This window comes from Dermacentor variabilis, chromosome 6 (genome assembly GCF_050947875.1).
Source record: "Dermacentor variabilis isolate Ectoservices chromosome 6, ASM5094787v1, whole genome shotgun sequence".
Lineage (NCBI taxonomy): Eukaryota > Metazoa > Arthropoda > Arachnida > Ixodida > Ixodidae > Dermacentor > Dermacentor variabilis.
The window spans coordinates 170,687,943-170,704,137 of NC_134573.1; the positions used below are offsets into that span (position 1 = coordinate 170,687,943).

General features: G+C 47.6%; 2 protein-coding genes across 2 annotated transcripts in view; one reads left to right on the top strand and one right to left on the bottom strand.

Annotated features, from left to right (window-relative positions):
- The window catches only part of Cep97 (centrosomal protein 97kDa), a 166,072-nt gene that overhangs the window by 131,673 nt on the left and 18,204 nt on the right, over positions 1–16,195 (bottom strand). Inside the window, exons 8-9 of the mRNA XM_075696746.1 lie at positions 10,742–10,825; positions 7,634–7,748 (exon numbers count right to left, since the gene is read on the bottom strand). Coding sequence (XP_075552861.1) covers positions 7,634–7,748; positions 10,742–10,825 — 199 coding nt within the window. The remainder of the gene's footprint in view (positions 1–7,633; positions 7,749–10,741; positions 10,826–16,195) is intronic.
- LOC142585758 (uncharacterized) lies at positions 20–2,100 on the top strand. Its single transcript, XM_075696745.1, has one exon. The coding sequence runs from the start codon at positions 109–111 to the stop codon at positions 868–870; it is 762 nt and encodes a 253-aa protein (XP_075552860.1). The 5' UTR covers positions 20–108; the 3' UTR covers positions 871–2,100.

Below are 16,195 nucleotides of genomic sequence, written 5' to 3' on the forward strand. Positions count from 1 at the left end.
CGCGTGGCGCCCTCCCTGAGCGACCGGAGCAGACGGAGGTCTTTTACCCCGTTCGCGCACAGGGGCGAAACACGCATCGGCGGCAGCAGAGAAGTAAAGCGCTGCGCGATGACGCCGGCCGCGAAGAAGGGCAAGTACGACGCGAAGTTCAAGTTGCAGGTGATACAGTTCGCCGAGCGCTTCAGCAATCGCGCGGCCGGTACGAAGTTCGGCCTCAACGAGTCCACCATCCGCGGCTGGCGCAAGGTGAAGAAGGCGGCCACCACACCGCCGGCCACGCCGCCACCGCTACCGCCGCGCGGTCATGCGACGGCCGCCCTGGGATGGCACCAGCAACCGCCGCAGCAACACCAGGCCCCGCCGGTGATGAGCGCTGCGTACTGCGTCCCGAGACCCCCCGGAGAGCTGGTGCGCGCCGAGCCCTGGCCGCGCGATGCCTGGTGCGGCGGCGAGCCCGCACGTGCGCTGGCGGCCGCCGATGCGAGCACGCACTACCGGAAGTGTCCGGCGCGCGAGCCGCAGGCCAGCGAACCACCGTCTCCAGCGCGGGCAGCCGCGGCACCCGCGTTCCTGCCCTGCGAGTTCCCGCACGGCTACGCGCCTCTCGTGCCTCACCGCGCGGCCCCGTTGCAGCAGCAGCCACCCCCAGCCCCGTCACCGGTGAAGCGCGTCCTGCTGCGCGGCAGCGACTACGGCAACGGCTTTCCCGAGGTGACCGTGCCGTTCACGGTGATCGCCGAGAAGGCCCTGCGCGCGCTCTGCGATCAGCGGGGCCAGGCCGCGCCGAGCCCCGCGTGCGCCTCCAACCGCGAGGTGTTCGCCAGCTTCCTGGGACTGACGCCCAACAGACTGGTGGACAACGTGACGTGACCGGCCCCGACGAAGGCCGCGCCAGTAGCCCCGGGCTTCGGTTGGGGCGGCGGGCCCGGACGAGCCGCGCACGCGGTCCCACCAGTAGTCAACGCCGCCCGTCTTCTCCCCCATCGCGTGGGCGACGACGAGGAACCCGGTGGCCCGGGGTCGCCAACCGGACCACGCTTCCTGCGCCGCCGGCCGACCCGAAAAAAATGTCCCCGGGAGGGAGCACGCCTGATCACGTCCTTCGGGGGACGGCCTCGCGCGCGCGCTTGTCCAGAACGTGCTTGTCTACTTAGCTTTGTGCAATACTTTTCGGCGACGAGGCGACTTCGCGAGCACTTGGTGCAACGCTCTCTTGCCTTATTAAAAAAAGCCCCCGCCTTCTGGACTGGCCATGCCAAACGCGGTCGCTTTCTTGTAAAATTCGCTGCACGAGCAGCGTCGTGTTTGGTGAAAGAAACTCCGTAGCTCCTTCGAACGCGCACACCTTTTCCTGTGCAATCAGTGCCACTTTACTGCACGTAACTACTTCGCACTTTGCTTTATATCTCTTCTTTTCTTTTTTTTTGGTCGCGTGATTGATGCACAATGAATTCATAATGGACTGCGACGTTTTTTGCGTGCTTGCTTTTCTTTCCTTAGGAAACATATGATGTGTGTACATATAAATGGATATACTAGAACAGACTTAGAGTTTTGATATAGAGCTATTGCTTATTATAACGAGGCATTACCTGGCTGTGTTTGATAGATGCATGTTATTTTTGACTGGCTTGTGTAAGGCTGCAAGCAAAGCACTTAAGATGCCGCGAGCTGGGTGGCCTTGGTGTGTTGGCTACATGGATGTGTGATGTTTACATGCATGCTAAAACCTGTTTTCAAGAGCTCCATGCAGCCCGCTGCCGCTGTTGTGAGAAGTTAAACGAAGGAAAAATAATGTCTCTGCCTGCTCAACGAATAGCCCCTGGTGAAAGGTGCTTGTGCTCACCACAGTATCTAGTAGGTGTGTTTCCTACGAGCTGTCTTCCACGAGACACTCCACATTCCAGTATCCAGCCGTCCTGTATCTTAGGTGCATAACGTACTGCTCAAAGTTGCATAACTGTCGCTCCTCCCAGATTGCATGAGTCTTTTGTTTGTTGTTGGCCAAAGCTCTTGAACCCGTGCCTGAACAAGTGCTCTGTATCGATTGTGCAAAACCCTGGATGCAATTAAAGGAAGACGTCTCTTCTTTTTGCTGGACTCCTTGAGTGTGGATTACTGCTTCCTCGTGTAACAGGTCAGGAGGCATCTCTTTTTGCCTCCTGTGCCTCACTCTCAAATCTGCAGGACAGTATCAAGAAAGAGTGGCTCACACTTGTGTCAGGTAGCATTCAGACAAAAACTTCTTGCATCTGCCTCTCAACCATTATTATAAATTTACCTTATTTAATCAGAGGTGGCGGAACACTGCTGAACAAGAATGAGAAAATAATTTCAAGCAACATAGGTAGAAAATATGGTGCACATACCAGCAAGGAGGCAGAATAGAAACTAATAAATTAAAGCCTATGAGAATAACTTCAAGTGCGGGAAAATTGCAGTTCCTCTAATTGGGGCACTTGCTTCAAATATAGCTATTTTGGTTTTCTTCAGTGGCTCTCTGTAGGATTCTGCTAAAGCTTGATGAATGGCAGTGTTTCCTTGCATAAAATTTGTTCTATCCTGTGGAATTTTGCAGAGCACTACTACATAAAAATATAACTCAAACCACAAGGCTTAAAAATGCAGCAAAATTAAGCTGGCCACATGTGATTTTTCAAAGTAGGTCAACGTGAACGTTAAGCTCTTGATACCTTTCTTGGAAGGTTAAACGGACACTAAAGAATACTGCCAAGTTAAATTGGTAAATGACACTGCTGTGATACCAGAAATGTTAGTCTTACCACAAGCAGAGTCTTGGTAACCTAGAGAAGACGCAAAAATGGAAGATGAACTTGCAGTTATTTAACTGGCTTTTTGTGACATAGTGAGGTTTTGACATCGTCTACACTGTGCTAACCAATAGAAAAAGGATTACATTGCAATCTAAAGGAACTGAACACTCAACCTAGCCGATTTTGAAAACATTTTGTAAACAAGCGAGAATTGCCCATACATGTGAAAAAAACTTCAACATCCACGATGACATGCTAAAGCACTGGCCCTTCTATTTGGGTGTAAAATTCAAAAAGGGAAAACTTGCCCTTAATTTTCTGTGCTAATAACCTTTTCCCACAAAATAAATGTAGATAATGTCTTGCAAAAATGCAGCAGAACTCTGCTGATAATTTTCTTGGCAGACACCAGAAAGAGAATGCATGATCCAAAACAACATAATGTTCAATAACCCTACAGTTGAATAGGAAAGCAACAAAATATTGAAAACCTACGAAATAAAGCTCACTATTGTTGCTTGAAAGAATGAACATTAAACACTGTCATCGCACAATTGTAGTCATGACTTATACTAAATCAACCTTGTGATTTTCATGTGATGCTTGTGTCGAATGTTCGATAATAACAGTCTCTCTTTCAACATTCACAGCTCGTTTTCAGTTTCTGCACAGCTGTATATATGGTGAAGTAACCACACAAGGTATTTAAACACACAGCGGCGGCAGTCAACGTAAGTACAGCTGAAAGGTGATGCCACATCAGAGGTTCAAAGGTGCACCACTGAATTTTTGGGACATAACTGGGAAGCTAATACACATGATCCCATGTGCACTAAACGGTGCCTGCATTTCAGAGCATAAGAGCCATGAAAACATAAAAAACAGGGACTCGTCAACAAGGTTCTGCTATACTTCACCTGGTAGAACTTAACATTACACTTCAATGTTACTCTAAATTTATGCTCCTAGCACTTCCTCCGTCAGTTTGACGTGTTGAAAAGAGATGTTATCAAACAGCGTCAGCAGAATAAATCGGAGAAAATTTTAGTGGCACCCGGTTATTTCACACTGAGTCTTAGCAACATGACACTGCAGATGAGTGCAATGCATGCGTTCAACATGGAATAACGGAAAGCTGCAATTATGAAGTGTTACAGTTCCAGTGGTGATTTCTTATTGATGGCACTTCATATATGACGATTCATGGGGTTTACATTTCCATAAAGCAATGCTGAGGTTTTGAGAGACTCCTTAGTAGAGGGATCCGGATTAATTTTGACTGCCTCGGGTTCTTTAATGTGCGCTCAAGACTCAGTACACATCGACATCTGCATTTCACACCCATCTGAACAAGACCAGAGTAGCCGACAACTAAACCCGCAAGCTCACAATCGGCAGCAAAATGCCATATTCACTGAGCTGCCATTGCAGAATCTAGTGGTGATGAATTGTGGTTTCCATTTGAGAGTAAAAACTTAAAAACTAAAAAGCACAATGATACTGTGATAAAGCAATTTGGTCAAAGCTCTTCTCGCTTTAGAATTACATACAGGCAATACAGGGTATTTCTTAAATAAATTGTGTTCGTGCTCCTTCGTGACACATTTAAATCGACATTAAAGAGAAACAATATATCAATTTACAGTAATAAAGTATACTGAAAACACTTTTTGTTCACTAATTTCCCAATAAGAGGTCGATTGCCAAAAGAGAAAATGAAGGCTGGACTTTAATTTTTTAAAATTCTCGCAGCAAGACCTTGGTGCCGGTACATCAGTGTCACATTAAGGACTTCAATGTATATTTTTGGATTTGGGCCGCTGCGGTACAGTCAAAGGTCACAGTAATTGCCAAGTTCCGTCTTTGGCTTCTTTAGAACACAATTTAGTCCATCTTTGCTTATACAAAATAAAGCAACTACAAACCAGTGTTGTTATTGCGTCTTTTTTTGGCTTACCAAGCCTCCTCTGATGGTAGGAGAGGCTTTTTTTGGCATTGAAGCAGGGTCGTTTACTAACACAGCTAAGCTTATTCTTCTCTTTAGTGTCTCTTTAATGCTGCCAGGTATCAAAACGTAGTGCTGACCCTTGATGTAAAACTAAAAGCAAAAGTTAGCGACCTTTACAAATCGGAGCAAGACTTTCAGTAGCGGGCCTGACATCATGCAGTTTTCTCATGGTTTGCTTCTGCAGCCCTTACAGGTACTTGTAGGAGATTTCGCAACACTGAAGGACCTTCACAAGTGACGCCATGTAAGGCAGTGCATATATGCAAATGATGAGAAATGAGTTTGATCTAATTTAGTATGAAAGTTGGCCACCAGTGGTGCATAATTAAGTAATTAGTTTTTACGTTACGAAGCTATGCACTGGGCTATGAGGAACATTGCAGTAAAGAGCCCTTGGTTCATTTTTACCAGCTAAATTTCTTTAAGTATGACTACATAGGAAGTTTGTTTTTCTGTTGCTTCTTCAATATGTGGCTGCCTTGTTTGGGAGTCGAGGACACAACCTCATATTCAGCAGCAAAACATCATAGTTAACAAAGAGTCACCCCATGTCCATGCCATATGAGCTAGCCTTTAGATAACATGCCGTAGCAACTGGAGGTTACAACCACACAAAGATACAGGAAATGAGCCAGGGAAAGCACAGGTGAAATTAATTATGTTTAAATGAAATGTAGAAATAATAATGTAAAGTAAGACAAAAATGGATGAAAAGATAACCTGCCACAAGTGAGGATCAAACCCACATCTTCCGCCTTATGCATGCATTGCTTTACCAATTCAGATTTTATGTCACCTTCTTGAGTGTTTGTGTATGGGTACAAGGTTAGCCCTGGGACATTTAGCCAGCACCATTCACAACCAAGGTGGTGGACGTGGATCATCCTTTCAAGCACAAGCATCAGACATAGTATGTGAGCTTAGGAGCTGGCAACTGGTTAATAAACTCTTGTATGGCATCATGGCATCAAGAAAGCCAAATTCAAGGCCCTCGCTAAGCAATAAGCGAGAAGGAGAAAAATATCTGAGAGGCTGGAGCTCCTCAGATGATTTTGTTCTTCTCGTTTTAATGGGAGTAACAGAGAGATGCTGAAAAGCAGACAATGTAGACAGAGCTCAATATGATGATGTACTGTGACATAGTTAAATTGAATTAAATTGAACTCCAGATAAAAAGAACATCCAGTGGCATGTGAGTGTGGCGTTGTACCAACCTTCTGATGCTTGTGCACATCTTGCGGAGACTATGATACAGACAAAATAGAAAATGCAAGACCCTTGATAACCACAGAGGAAAAGCAGGCCATGCCACTGAGGGATAAGTCTGTAAGTGACTCAGATAAGGCAATCAAATATGCAGTAGCTCTTTTGAAAACTTGGCAAGATCTGCACAACTTTCAGCAGCTTCTCATTCTAAATTGCGGCCACATAGACGCTAGCCATCACTTTCCATGTCACTGAACAGCGACACACGTTATTGGCACAAGCGCTGGTGAACACTTCATTTCCTTTCCTTCACTCACTTTCTCTGTGTTCTTGGGTATTCATGGTCATCTCATCTCTTGCTCATCTCTGTGCCGCTGAATTGCTCTCTGCATCATTGTGCATTTGGTAACCCTGTCAAATTTACTGGTGACAACGCAGAGGGATAATGCATATTCAAGGTCGCATTGCAGACGTGGGACTACATCAATACACACCTTCCAGAATGTGCATGGTGCTAGGTATTATCTTGCCTACATCATGTAACAAGACTCGCAGTTCGCATTATAAAGGCATATTAGTTCTGTGGCCCAAGTGCTATGTGGTGATGCTTGCTATAAAGAACATTGCTTCAAAGTCAAGGACACCAAAATCTGTTCTTCTGTATATGTAAAGGATAGCAGTGTGAGTCAGAGGTATTGAAGGTGCCTAAAGTGCAAGGAGAAAAACCAATCACCACTTCCGCCCTCACCAACATGCAATTTCGCAGAATGAGATCGTGTCGAAATGTGGCATGGCCATAGTCATTTGGGCCTTCAATGCCACTGGCTAAGGAGTCAAGTTTGCTAATCATCAAGTGAATGTACCCCAGCACTTAGAGGAGTCCGCATAGTGCAGTGCCCATTGCCACTTTGCCTATGGACATTTTGGGGAATGATATGGCACAAGCAGCAGAACAGACTTGCATTCTCATGTTCCTCTTCAATAAGCTAATGGCTAATAAGCAATAAGCTAATAAGAATGGCACAACGCAAGTGGCAACATTTTACGCAGGCAACTTTACCGTCCCTTTATTTTTCTGGCAGTGTCCGGGACAATGCGAGAGAAAGCCATGATTTTATGCATGCCAGGCCCCAGTTGACCCGATCATATCACTGGTGTGTTTTGATTTGCCATGACGTAGTTAAGAAGGAGCACCAGAGGTTTTAAAAACAGAGATGCTGACTCCTTATGAGTTTCTAGACATGAGTGCAGTGCTCTGCACCTTTGGCTCGTCAGATCAAATGTTTGCCTCGTCAGATCAAATGTTTGCCTGCACATAGCCACCTCTAAATACCTGTACATAAAATCTTTCTGTCTTCAAGTTTTAAAGCATCTCTGATGGAAAAAGATACGACGGTAGCGACAAAAGGTGAAGGCAGCAGTTCTTCCCCCAAATAAAGCGGCCTTTGTCACTTAAAGGAAGTAGGAAGCAAACTGGAATGAAACATGAGTAATATATACACATGCCTTCACTTTAGTTGCTACACGATGATAAACTAACGCTGCCTGAAACGATCTCTTGTATGCAAACCAGCACTTACAGAAGCACAAAATCGGGTGATGAGCTGAAATGGAAGCACATACAAAAAAAATTAGGCCAGCTTACCTGGTCGGCACCAGTAAGTGGGCAGACTTGTGACAGGTACTCAACAAGCGCCAGGTGGTCACCCAGATGGAAACAGCGCCCTTTGCCTTGACTGTACAACCACTCGGCCTTTAGGCTGCACCGCAGACATGCAGATGAATACACGGATGACACTGCTCGATTAATGACAGAGAAAGGAGGCACCTACACAAAAGTAGCCAAAAGCTTTAAAGGAAATTTGTACGAGCTCCCATTGCAGCTTTTGCACTAATTTTGTGTAGCTATAGCCTTCCACGACAAACAGCACGAAAGATTGGTGAAGTGATACAAACAGGACGGAGTTGCATCACAGAAAATGAAAGGTGCAAAGGGCCTGGTATAACAGAAATGGACTGCACAAGAGATCTAATGTAGGCTAGTTCATTTACGATCAACATTACGAACAGTGCAGATGACACAACAAGTGGTACAAACAGAGTAGCTTCTGTCCTGTTTGTACATATAACTTATCCTGTCATTTGCATCGCTTGCCATGTTGAATGTGGACAAACTAGACCAGCTTGGGACTCTCATGCGGCCTTTCCTTTTCATGAAAATTCCTTCAACCTTCAGATTTCTTGAGAACTCCCGTGTTGACAAATACAGAAGCTTAGGTGAGTTGGTTATTCATGGTACAATATAAGCACAGCATGGAAAACAAAGATAGCACAAGGAAGAAAGACAAACACAGCACTGCTGTGATAGCGCTGTGTTCATCAATCTTTGTTGCTTGCTCAACTTCTACCCGCCGTGGTTGCTCAGTGGCTATGGTGTTGGGCTGCTGAGCACGAGGTCGCGGGATCGAATCCCGGCCACGGCGGCCACATTTCGATGGGGGCGAAATGCGAAAACACCCGTGTGCTTAGATTTAGGTGCACGTTAAAGAACCCCAGGTGGTCGAAATTTCCGGAGTCCTCCACTACGGCGTGCCTCATAATCAGAAAGTGGTTTTGGCACGTAAAACCCCATAATTTAATTAATTTTTTTGCTCAACTTCTACACTGTGCTCGTTTTATGTGCAAAAATTCACTTAGGAGGCTTTGTGATACGAACACATTTTGCAATGGAACTTCAACATAACAAACAAACGCAGTAATAATGAATTGTCAGGTTTAATGAAGTAAATGTAAAAATTGGTCGACCATGCTGTATTTTAATAAACATTTCACCGTTATAATGAAGCCAAAAATGCAAGGTCTGAGACTACATATCAGCTACAGCAAAACAAATATTTCCTTACTCGCAGCTCAAGATATGTCTTCTAGCAGCAAGAGTGCCAAATACTCGGCAAGAGCAGCTTGAAATGGCACATTCTGGGCATGCATACATCTTTTGGCCAATAGCTTGGATGGCCTGCAGCCGACAAGCCAGCATGTAGTTCCTTTGTGTCTGTAAGCATGTCTGTAACTTAGCATTGTTCCCGGGTCATGTATTGGTGACAAGACACCAACGGGCTGTCAAAATCAAGAGGAGACCCTTTGCTGGCCTGTCAGAGGCACAACGCTTACATTTACTTTGATATCAGCATGTACGCTTATAATGAATGTCAGATAGTATGAAGGTATTTTCTTGCTGGATGACAATTCATTATAACAATGTTCGAGCATATTTATGTGCCTTGAGTATACAAAACGCCACTCCACTGTCCTGGAGCTCAGGTGCATGTATACTGTTCACTACTTATAACAATCACTCATGGAAAGGAAAATCTGATTGTTGTAACTAGTTAATCTTATATTTGGAATGACCACAAAAGTGCCACCCAAGATTATTTTCAGACTCGAGTAAGAAAGCATCCCAAATCACAAAGGACACCATCCTTCCGTAAATGCAGAAAAAGAAATAAGTAGCATGGTTTAATTTACAATGTACAATGTACAACTCAGAAATTGTTAAGTTAGGTTAGGTTTGGTAAGACTTGCAGCTATGAGTGTGTTTAAAGACACACTGAACAAAAGTTGGTGTAAAGAAAAAAAAATGCACCAGCAAGACAGGCGCCACACTCACAATTGTGTTTATTTGGTGCCAGCAAAAGGCAATGTATAGTGTGTCTTCTTTGCAAGTATGCCTATCACACAGGCTACATCTCACACTAGAAAGTCTTTTGCAACCTTCACATATTTCAATTCTAGTTTAACATTCACTCCCAATTCAAATGCATACACATGTATGTAAAAATGCCCCCCGAAGCATGAGTGCTTTTAACCAAGGCCAGAGCAGACACACCATGAAAAACAGCATCATCACCTTATGTTAGTGAAAATGGCAAAACAATGACTCTGGCCACTCCCTATCACTTCTACAAGTGAAATGCAATGCATGCGTAAGGAGGGTGACCTAAACTGCACATCGTCTCAAGTGGGGATGTGAAGGACTGAAGACACACTGAGAAAAGTACAGGGTTAAGGCTTGAGCTCTTTCAAGGCCTGGGTGTGGCCACAGGCTAACCTTAAAGGAGACACTTAACCCACTTTACTATGTAGCTTTGCATGTGAAGCTTCTGTAGCGATCTCCCTTATCCACTTCTCCAAATATGCCTAGAGCTGTCATTTATTCTCTCTCTACCGAAAGCTAATTCAAAACTAAATTAAAAACTAACCATCTGAGTAAGGCATGTCTGTTATTCTATTTTGTTGTTAGTTCTCTTGTGTTAGTTTAGAGGAAGGAAAATTATTTCTAATGAGGAGTTGAGGAAACAATTCCTGCATGATTGCAACTTATGTTGACCACCCATAATGTCTCCAGATCCAGTGAACCAATTTTACTCATTTTATTCAGTGGTGTTTCCTTAGTTTCTCTAGCAATTTTTTTTTTCTGCCGTATAAAGTTTTCTTCTAAAACAAAGCTTGTGCACTACAAGAAGGCTTACCTTGTGGCCCAGTGAAGACAATTGTACTACAAAAAAAAAACGTAACCATCGAATTACAAGAGCTTTCACAAATAAATAAATGCCTTTACTTAGCGACATATAGGGGCATAAGTGGTCATGTTTAACCAAGTGCATCATAAGAAACATGTGCAAATCTTAAGATAAAATTGTGTGGAGTGGAATGCCTGAATGGTGATGCAACAAAATGTGGCATTGCTCACCTCTCCCTCTGTGTGACAACAAAGTCATCCAGGACTCTGAGACCGAGGCACCAGTTGATGACGTAGGGCCGGTAGTCAAAACCACTGTGTGAAAACTGATTAAGGGTCTTAACCTCTTCTTACCTCAAGTGGTTTGCTAAACAATCATGTTTAAAATCTTGTTTAAAATCTTGACACACTTTTGTTCACATCTGTAACCAGAGTGATATGAATAGGAGTTTCTCTGAATGAGCATGATTTGAAGTAGAAAGAGAAAAACACAACCATGTAAGCACACACACTAGGTTAAACAAATGAATAAACAAGCTGAAGAAAACAGCTTCCCTGTGTTTTGCTTACATCACAGCTTCAACCAAGCCCAGAGCCTACAAAGAAACTACATTTATTCTTTTATGTTTGAGTATGAGTTTATGTTTGAGTATGATGTATTATGTTTGAGCTCTGATGACAACACCTGCCTCAGTTGCCTGAAGAAAATTTGGGTTTGTATTACTAAAGTTGCATCAAATTTTACGAAAAATGTTGTTTGTGAAGAAGTTTCACTTGTCCATCTCCAAAGCCATTCTCGCAACTCTTCTGACAGTCAAAGGACACTAGAGTGGCGCATGCATTGTGCAGGTTCAGCCAGACAAGTTTCTATACCAGGCAAAATTGGCAAAATCAAATACGCTGCAAAATCCACTGTTAGTACCACAAGAGCAATGTGCTGCTTCTTGGTTTAACACTGTTCAGGGTTTGTTGTGGCTTGTGCATGCACCTACCATAGTAATAAAATGTGTACGTGTCCCACAAGAGGTGCACACCAAGGGTTAATTATAAAAAAAAGTAAACAAACTGTGAAGAAGAAGACGCGCCTCGCGGCACAGACACATCGCCAACGCGCGGCTCGGCCCCGCTCGCGCTGTTGATTACTGTCGCCTTTTCTGGACAGTGCTTCAGGCTGTCTCGCTGTTCCCGGTCGCCGCGCTTTTGCCTTAGGAGCCGCCAATAAACCTCTTCTCAATTGGTGGAGGTGCTGGGACTCAAACCCCATCGCTTGTAACCCTGGAGCTGCGATCAAGAACGCTATCGCCCGCCATGACCGACAGCTCATCCCAAACGGCGCCGACGCCACAGTCCGTCACTTGCACCGGCGTTGCACGACAACGCGACCCCAAGATCTTCAGCGGTGCAGACGACGACGACGTAGAAGACTGGTTGGCGTCATATGAACGGGTGAGCGCGCACAACAAGTGGGATGATCCAGCGAAGTTAACCCACGTCATCTTTTATCTGGCTGGTGTTGCCCAACTCTGGTTTCACAACCACGAAAGTGACTTACCCACATGATCAATCTTCAAGACAACCTTTACAGAAGTGTTCGGTCAACCCGCTGTTCGCAAACTGCGCGCTGAACAACGCTTGCGCGCCCGAGCACAGCAGACGGCAGAAACATTCACGAGCTACATTGAAGACGTCGTGGACCTGTGTAAACGAGTCAACGCGGCAATGCCCGAAGCTGAGCGAATTCACCATATACTGAAGGGCATCGATGACGGCGCTTTCCAGATGCTTCTAGCCAGGAATCCGCGCACTGTGTCCGAAGTCGTCAGCCTATGCCAAAGCTATGATGAGTTACGGAAGCAACGCGCTTCGACTCGGCGTGCTCTGGGCAGCGACGACTTGGTGGCAAGCCTTGACAGCATGTACGACTCATGCTCATTACTTCAACGGGTCAAGGACTTCGTGCGTGAGGAAGTTGCCCGCCAACTTTCTTTAGTCCCCTTCACTCAGGAGCCCACCTCCCGTCTTCCAAACACGCTCCGCACTCTCATCTCCGAAGAGGTCGCTCAAGTTGTCCCTTCCGCACACCATCAGCCGCCTGCAGCCACGAATCTCAACTCTGCTCTGGCAGTGCAGCCTGTCGCGACTCCTCCCACCTATGCGCAGCCAGTCCTGCCTGTGGCTGCGCCTCTTACGTACGCGCAGGCAGTACGCAGGCCTCCGCCTGCGTCTTTCGCGACCCATTCCCAACCGGCGCCACCGGAAGCCCATGCTTCATCTTGGACCGCACCGAGAGCTAATCCTTGGAGGACGCCTGATAATCGTCCCATCTGCTATTCTTGCTGCACTCCTGGACACGTCGCCCGATATTGCCGACGTCGGCCTCAAGCGTTCGGCGACGCCTCTCGGCCCTTCCAGTACGGCAGCCAGCCCTTTCGCCAATACGCCACTCCTTCCCACCAACCGTATGCTCGTGCTGACCTTCCAGAATTTCCTTCGCGTCGCTCGCCATCCCCTCGCCAACGCTCGCTCTCCCCAATGCGTCGGCGACCTGCACCACCTGACCAGGAAAACTGAACGTCGCAGTTCAAGAGGCAAGAACTGCGCCCCATTCGAACTGCCTAAGTCCTCGCGCCTGTCCTGCTAACGTGGTCGAAATTAGTGTAGAAGGTGTTCGTGCATTCGCTCTTGTGGATACCGGCGCAGCCGTTTCTGTGATAGCTGCCAAACTGTGCTGTTCGCTGCGCAAGGTGACCACGCCGCTTCGTACGGCAAGCGCTCAGCACGTCACTCCGCACGCAGCCTGTACTGTACGTGTGCTTATTCACGGCATTGTTTACATAGTCGAGTGCATTGTTCTTCCCACCTGCTCGCATGACGTCATCCTCGGATGGGACTTCTTATCCCGTCATAAAGCCGTGATCGACTGCGCACGCGCCGAAGTTGAATTTTCCCCTTGTGACGCACCCTTGCATGAAGATTGTGACCGCCCTTCTAAACTTACCGTGCGCGAGGACACAGATATTCCACCTGGCTCCTTCGCTCTCGTACCCATCTCTTGCGATGCCATCACTGATGCAACGGTCCTCTTCACACCTTCCGACGTCTTTATGAGCCGTAAATCTCTGCGACTACCCTTCGCAACACTTGACATGGCTGGCGGCTGTAGCAATGTATACTTTTGCAATCCCCTCTGTGCGCCTATTACATTGCTCGTTGGTGAATGCCTTGGCATCGTGGAACTCCTCGACTCTTCGTCTTTGGTTGACGTCCCCGGAGACTCTTTTGATGTCGACTCCGGCCAGTCGTCTTCGATTTCCGCGCTTGAAGAGACGTCCAAGGATGCTTTCTCGCGTGCCATCGCCGATACCCTCACACCTGCCGAACGCGCCGACCTTCTTGATCTCCTGCACCACTTTAGAAGTTCATTCGACGTTTCACAACCTCACTTGGGCCGCACGTCGGAAGTGCAGCACTACATTGACACCGGTTCACATCAGCCGTTACGTCAACGACCCTACCGCGTCTCGGCCGAAGAGCGTCGTCTCATTACCACCCACGTGGAAGATATGCTGCGCCGTGACGTTATTCAACCTTCGCACAGTCCCTGGGCATCGCCTGTCGTTCTAGTTCGCAAGAAGGACGGGTCTATTCGCTTTTGCGTCGACTACCGTCGGCTAAATAAGGTAACGCGCAAAGACGTCTATCCTTTGCCGCGCATCGACGTCGCCCTCGACAGTCTTCAGGGAGCAGAATTCTTCTCGTCCCTTGACTTGCGTTCGGGGTACTGGCAGGTACCGATGGCTGCAGCTGATCGCCAGAAAACCGCATTCATTACGCCCGACGGCTTATATGAATTTAACGTAATGCCGTTCGGGCTTTGTAACGCCCCTGCCACCTTTGAACGACTCATGGACAACACGCTGCGTGGCCTCAAGTGGTCCATATGTCTGTGTTACCTCGACGATGTCGTGGTTTTCTCGCCTGATTTTCCGACTCACCTGCTCCGCCTCAGACTTGTTTTGACCTGTCTAACGAACGCTGGCCTCCAACTCAACCTCAAGAAGTGCCGCTTCGCCGCGCGAGAGCTCACCATTTTAGGCCACATTGTGTCCAAGCACGGCGTTCTACCCGATTCTGCAAAACTTCGAGCTGTCGCTGAGTTTCCGAAGCCTCAGACCATCAAAGAACTTCAGAGCTTTGTGGGCCTATGCTCATATTTCCGGCGCTTTGTTCGGAATTTCGCATCGATCATGGCGCCATTGACTCAGCTTCTGCGCGGTGACACCACCCTCTCCTCCTGGTCCCCTGCATGTGACTCCGCCTTCGCTACGCTGCGTCGTCTTCTCACCTCCCCACCTATTCTTCGCCATTTCGACCCGTCGGCTGCAACTGAGGTACACACAGATGCCAGCGGGGTCGGTCTCGGCGCCGTCCTCGCCCAACGAAAGCCAGGCTACCCCGAATACGTAGTCGCCTATGCGAGTCGCACGCTGACGAAGCCTGAGGCCAATTACAGCGTGACCGAAAAAGAGTGCTTGGCCTTAGTATGGGCACTTGGCAAGTTCCGAGCATACCTGTACGGGCGCCCATTCGACTTGGTCACAGATCACCACGCGCTTTGTTGGCTTGCCAACTTGAAAGATCCCACTGGCCGCCTCGCCCGTTGGGCATTACGCATCCAGGAGTACGATATTCGCGTTGTATACCGCAGTGGGCGAACACACTCCGACGCCGACGCCCTGTCTCGTTCACCTTTACCTCCAGACTCGGCCTGCGGAACAACTTCCGCACACTCCATCTCATCTCTCGACATGGACTCCTTTGCCACCGCACAACGTCGTGACCCGTGGATCGCTTCTCTTTTCGACTATCTTTCTGGATCATCGACTATCCCTGTATCCCGAATCCTCCGACGCCAAGCAGTTCATTTTGCCATTCGTGACCAGCTGCTCCACCGACGCAATTACTCTCCTGAAGGCCGTCGGTGGCTTCTGATGATTCCCCGCAGCTTAAGGTCACAAATATGTGCCGCTTTCCACAACAATCCACAGTGCGGCCACGCCGGAGTCTTCAAGACGTACGAACGAATTCGCCACCGCTACTACTGGCGCGGCATGTACAATTTTGTACAACAGTTTGTTCGGTGCTATCTTGACTGTCAACGCCGCAAATCGCCGCCTTTACGCCCGTCTGGTGCCTTGCAGCCGCTCCCGTGCCCTACCACACCCTTCGATCGCGTCGGCATCGACCTATACGGCCCGCTTCCTATGACTCCAGACGGCAATCGGTGGATCGTAGTTGCTGTTGACCACTTGACACGCTACGCCGAAACTGCCGCTTTACCAAGTGCTACGGCACGGGATGTAGCCTTTTTCGTTCTACATCGCTTCGTGCTTCGACACGGCGCACCTCGAGAACTCCTCAGCGATCGAGGTCGCGCCTTCCTCTCCGAAGTCGTCAAAAGTTTGCTCTCGGAATGCCATATTATTCATCGGACAAGCACGGCATACCATCCCCAGACTAACGGACTCACAGAGCGATTTAACCGCACACTTGGTGACATGCTGTCGATGTACGTGGCATCTGATCATGGTAACTGGGACCGCATCCTTCCATTCATCACGTTCGCGTACAACACCGCGATCCAGGCCACTACGGGATTTTCACCTTTCTTCCTCCTGTATGGCC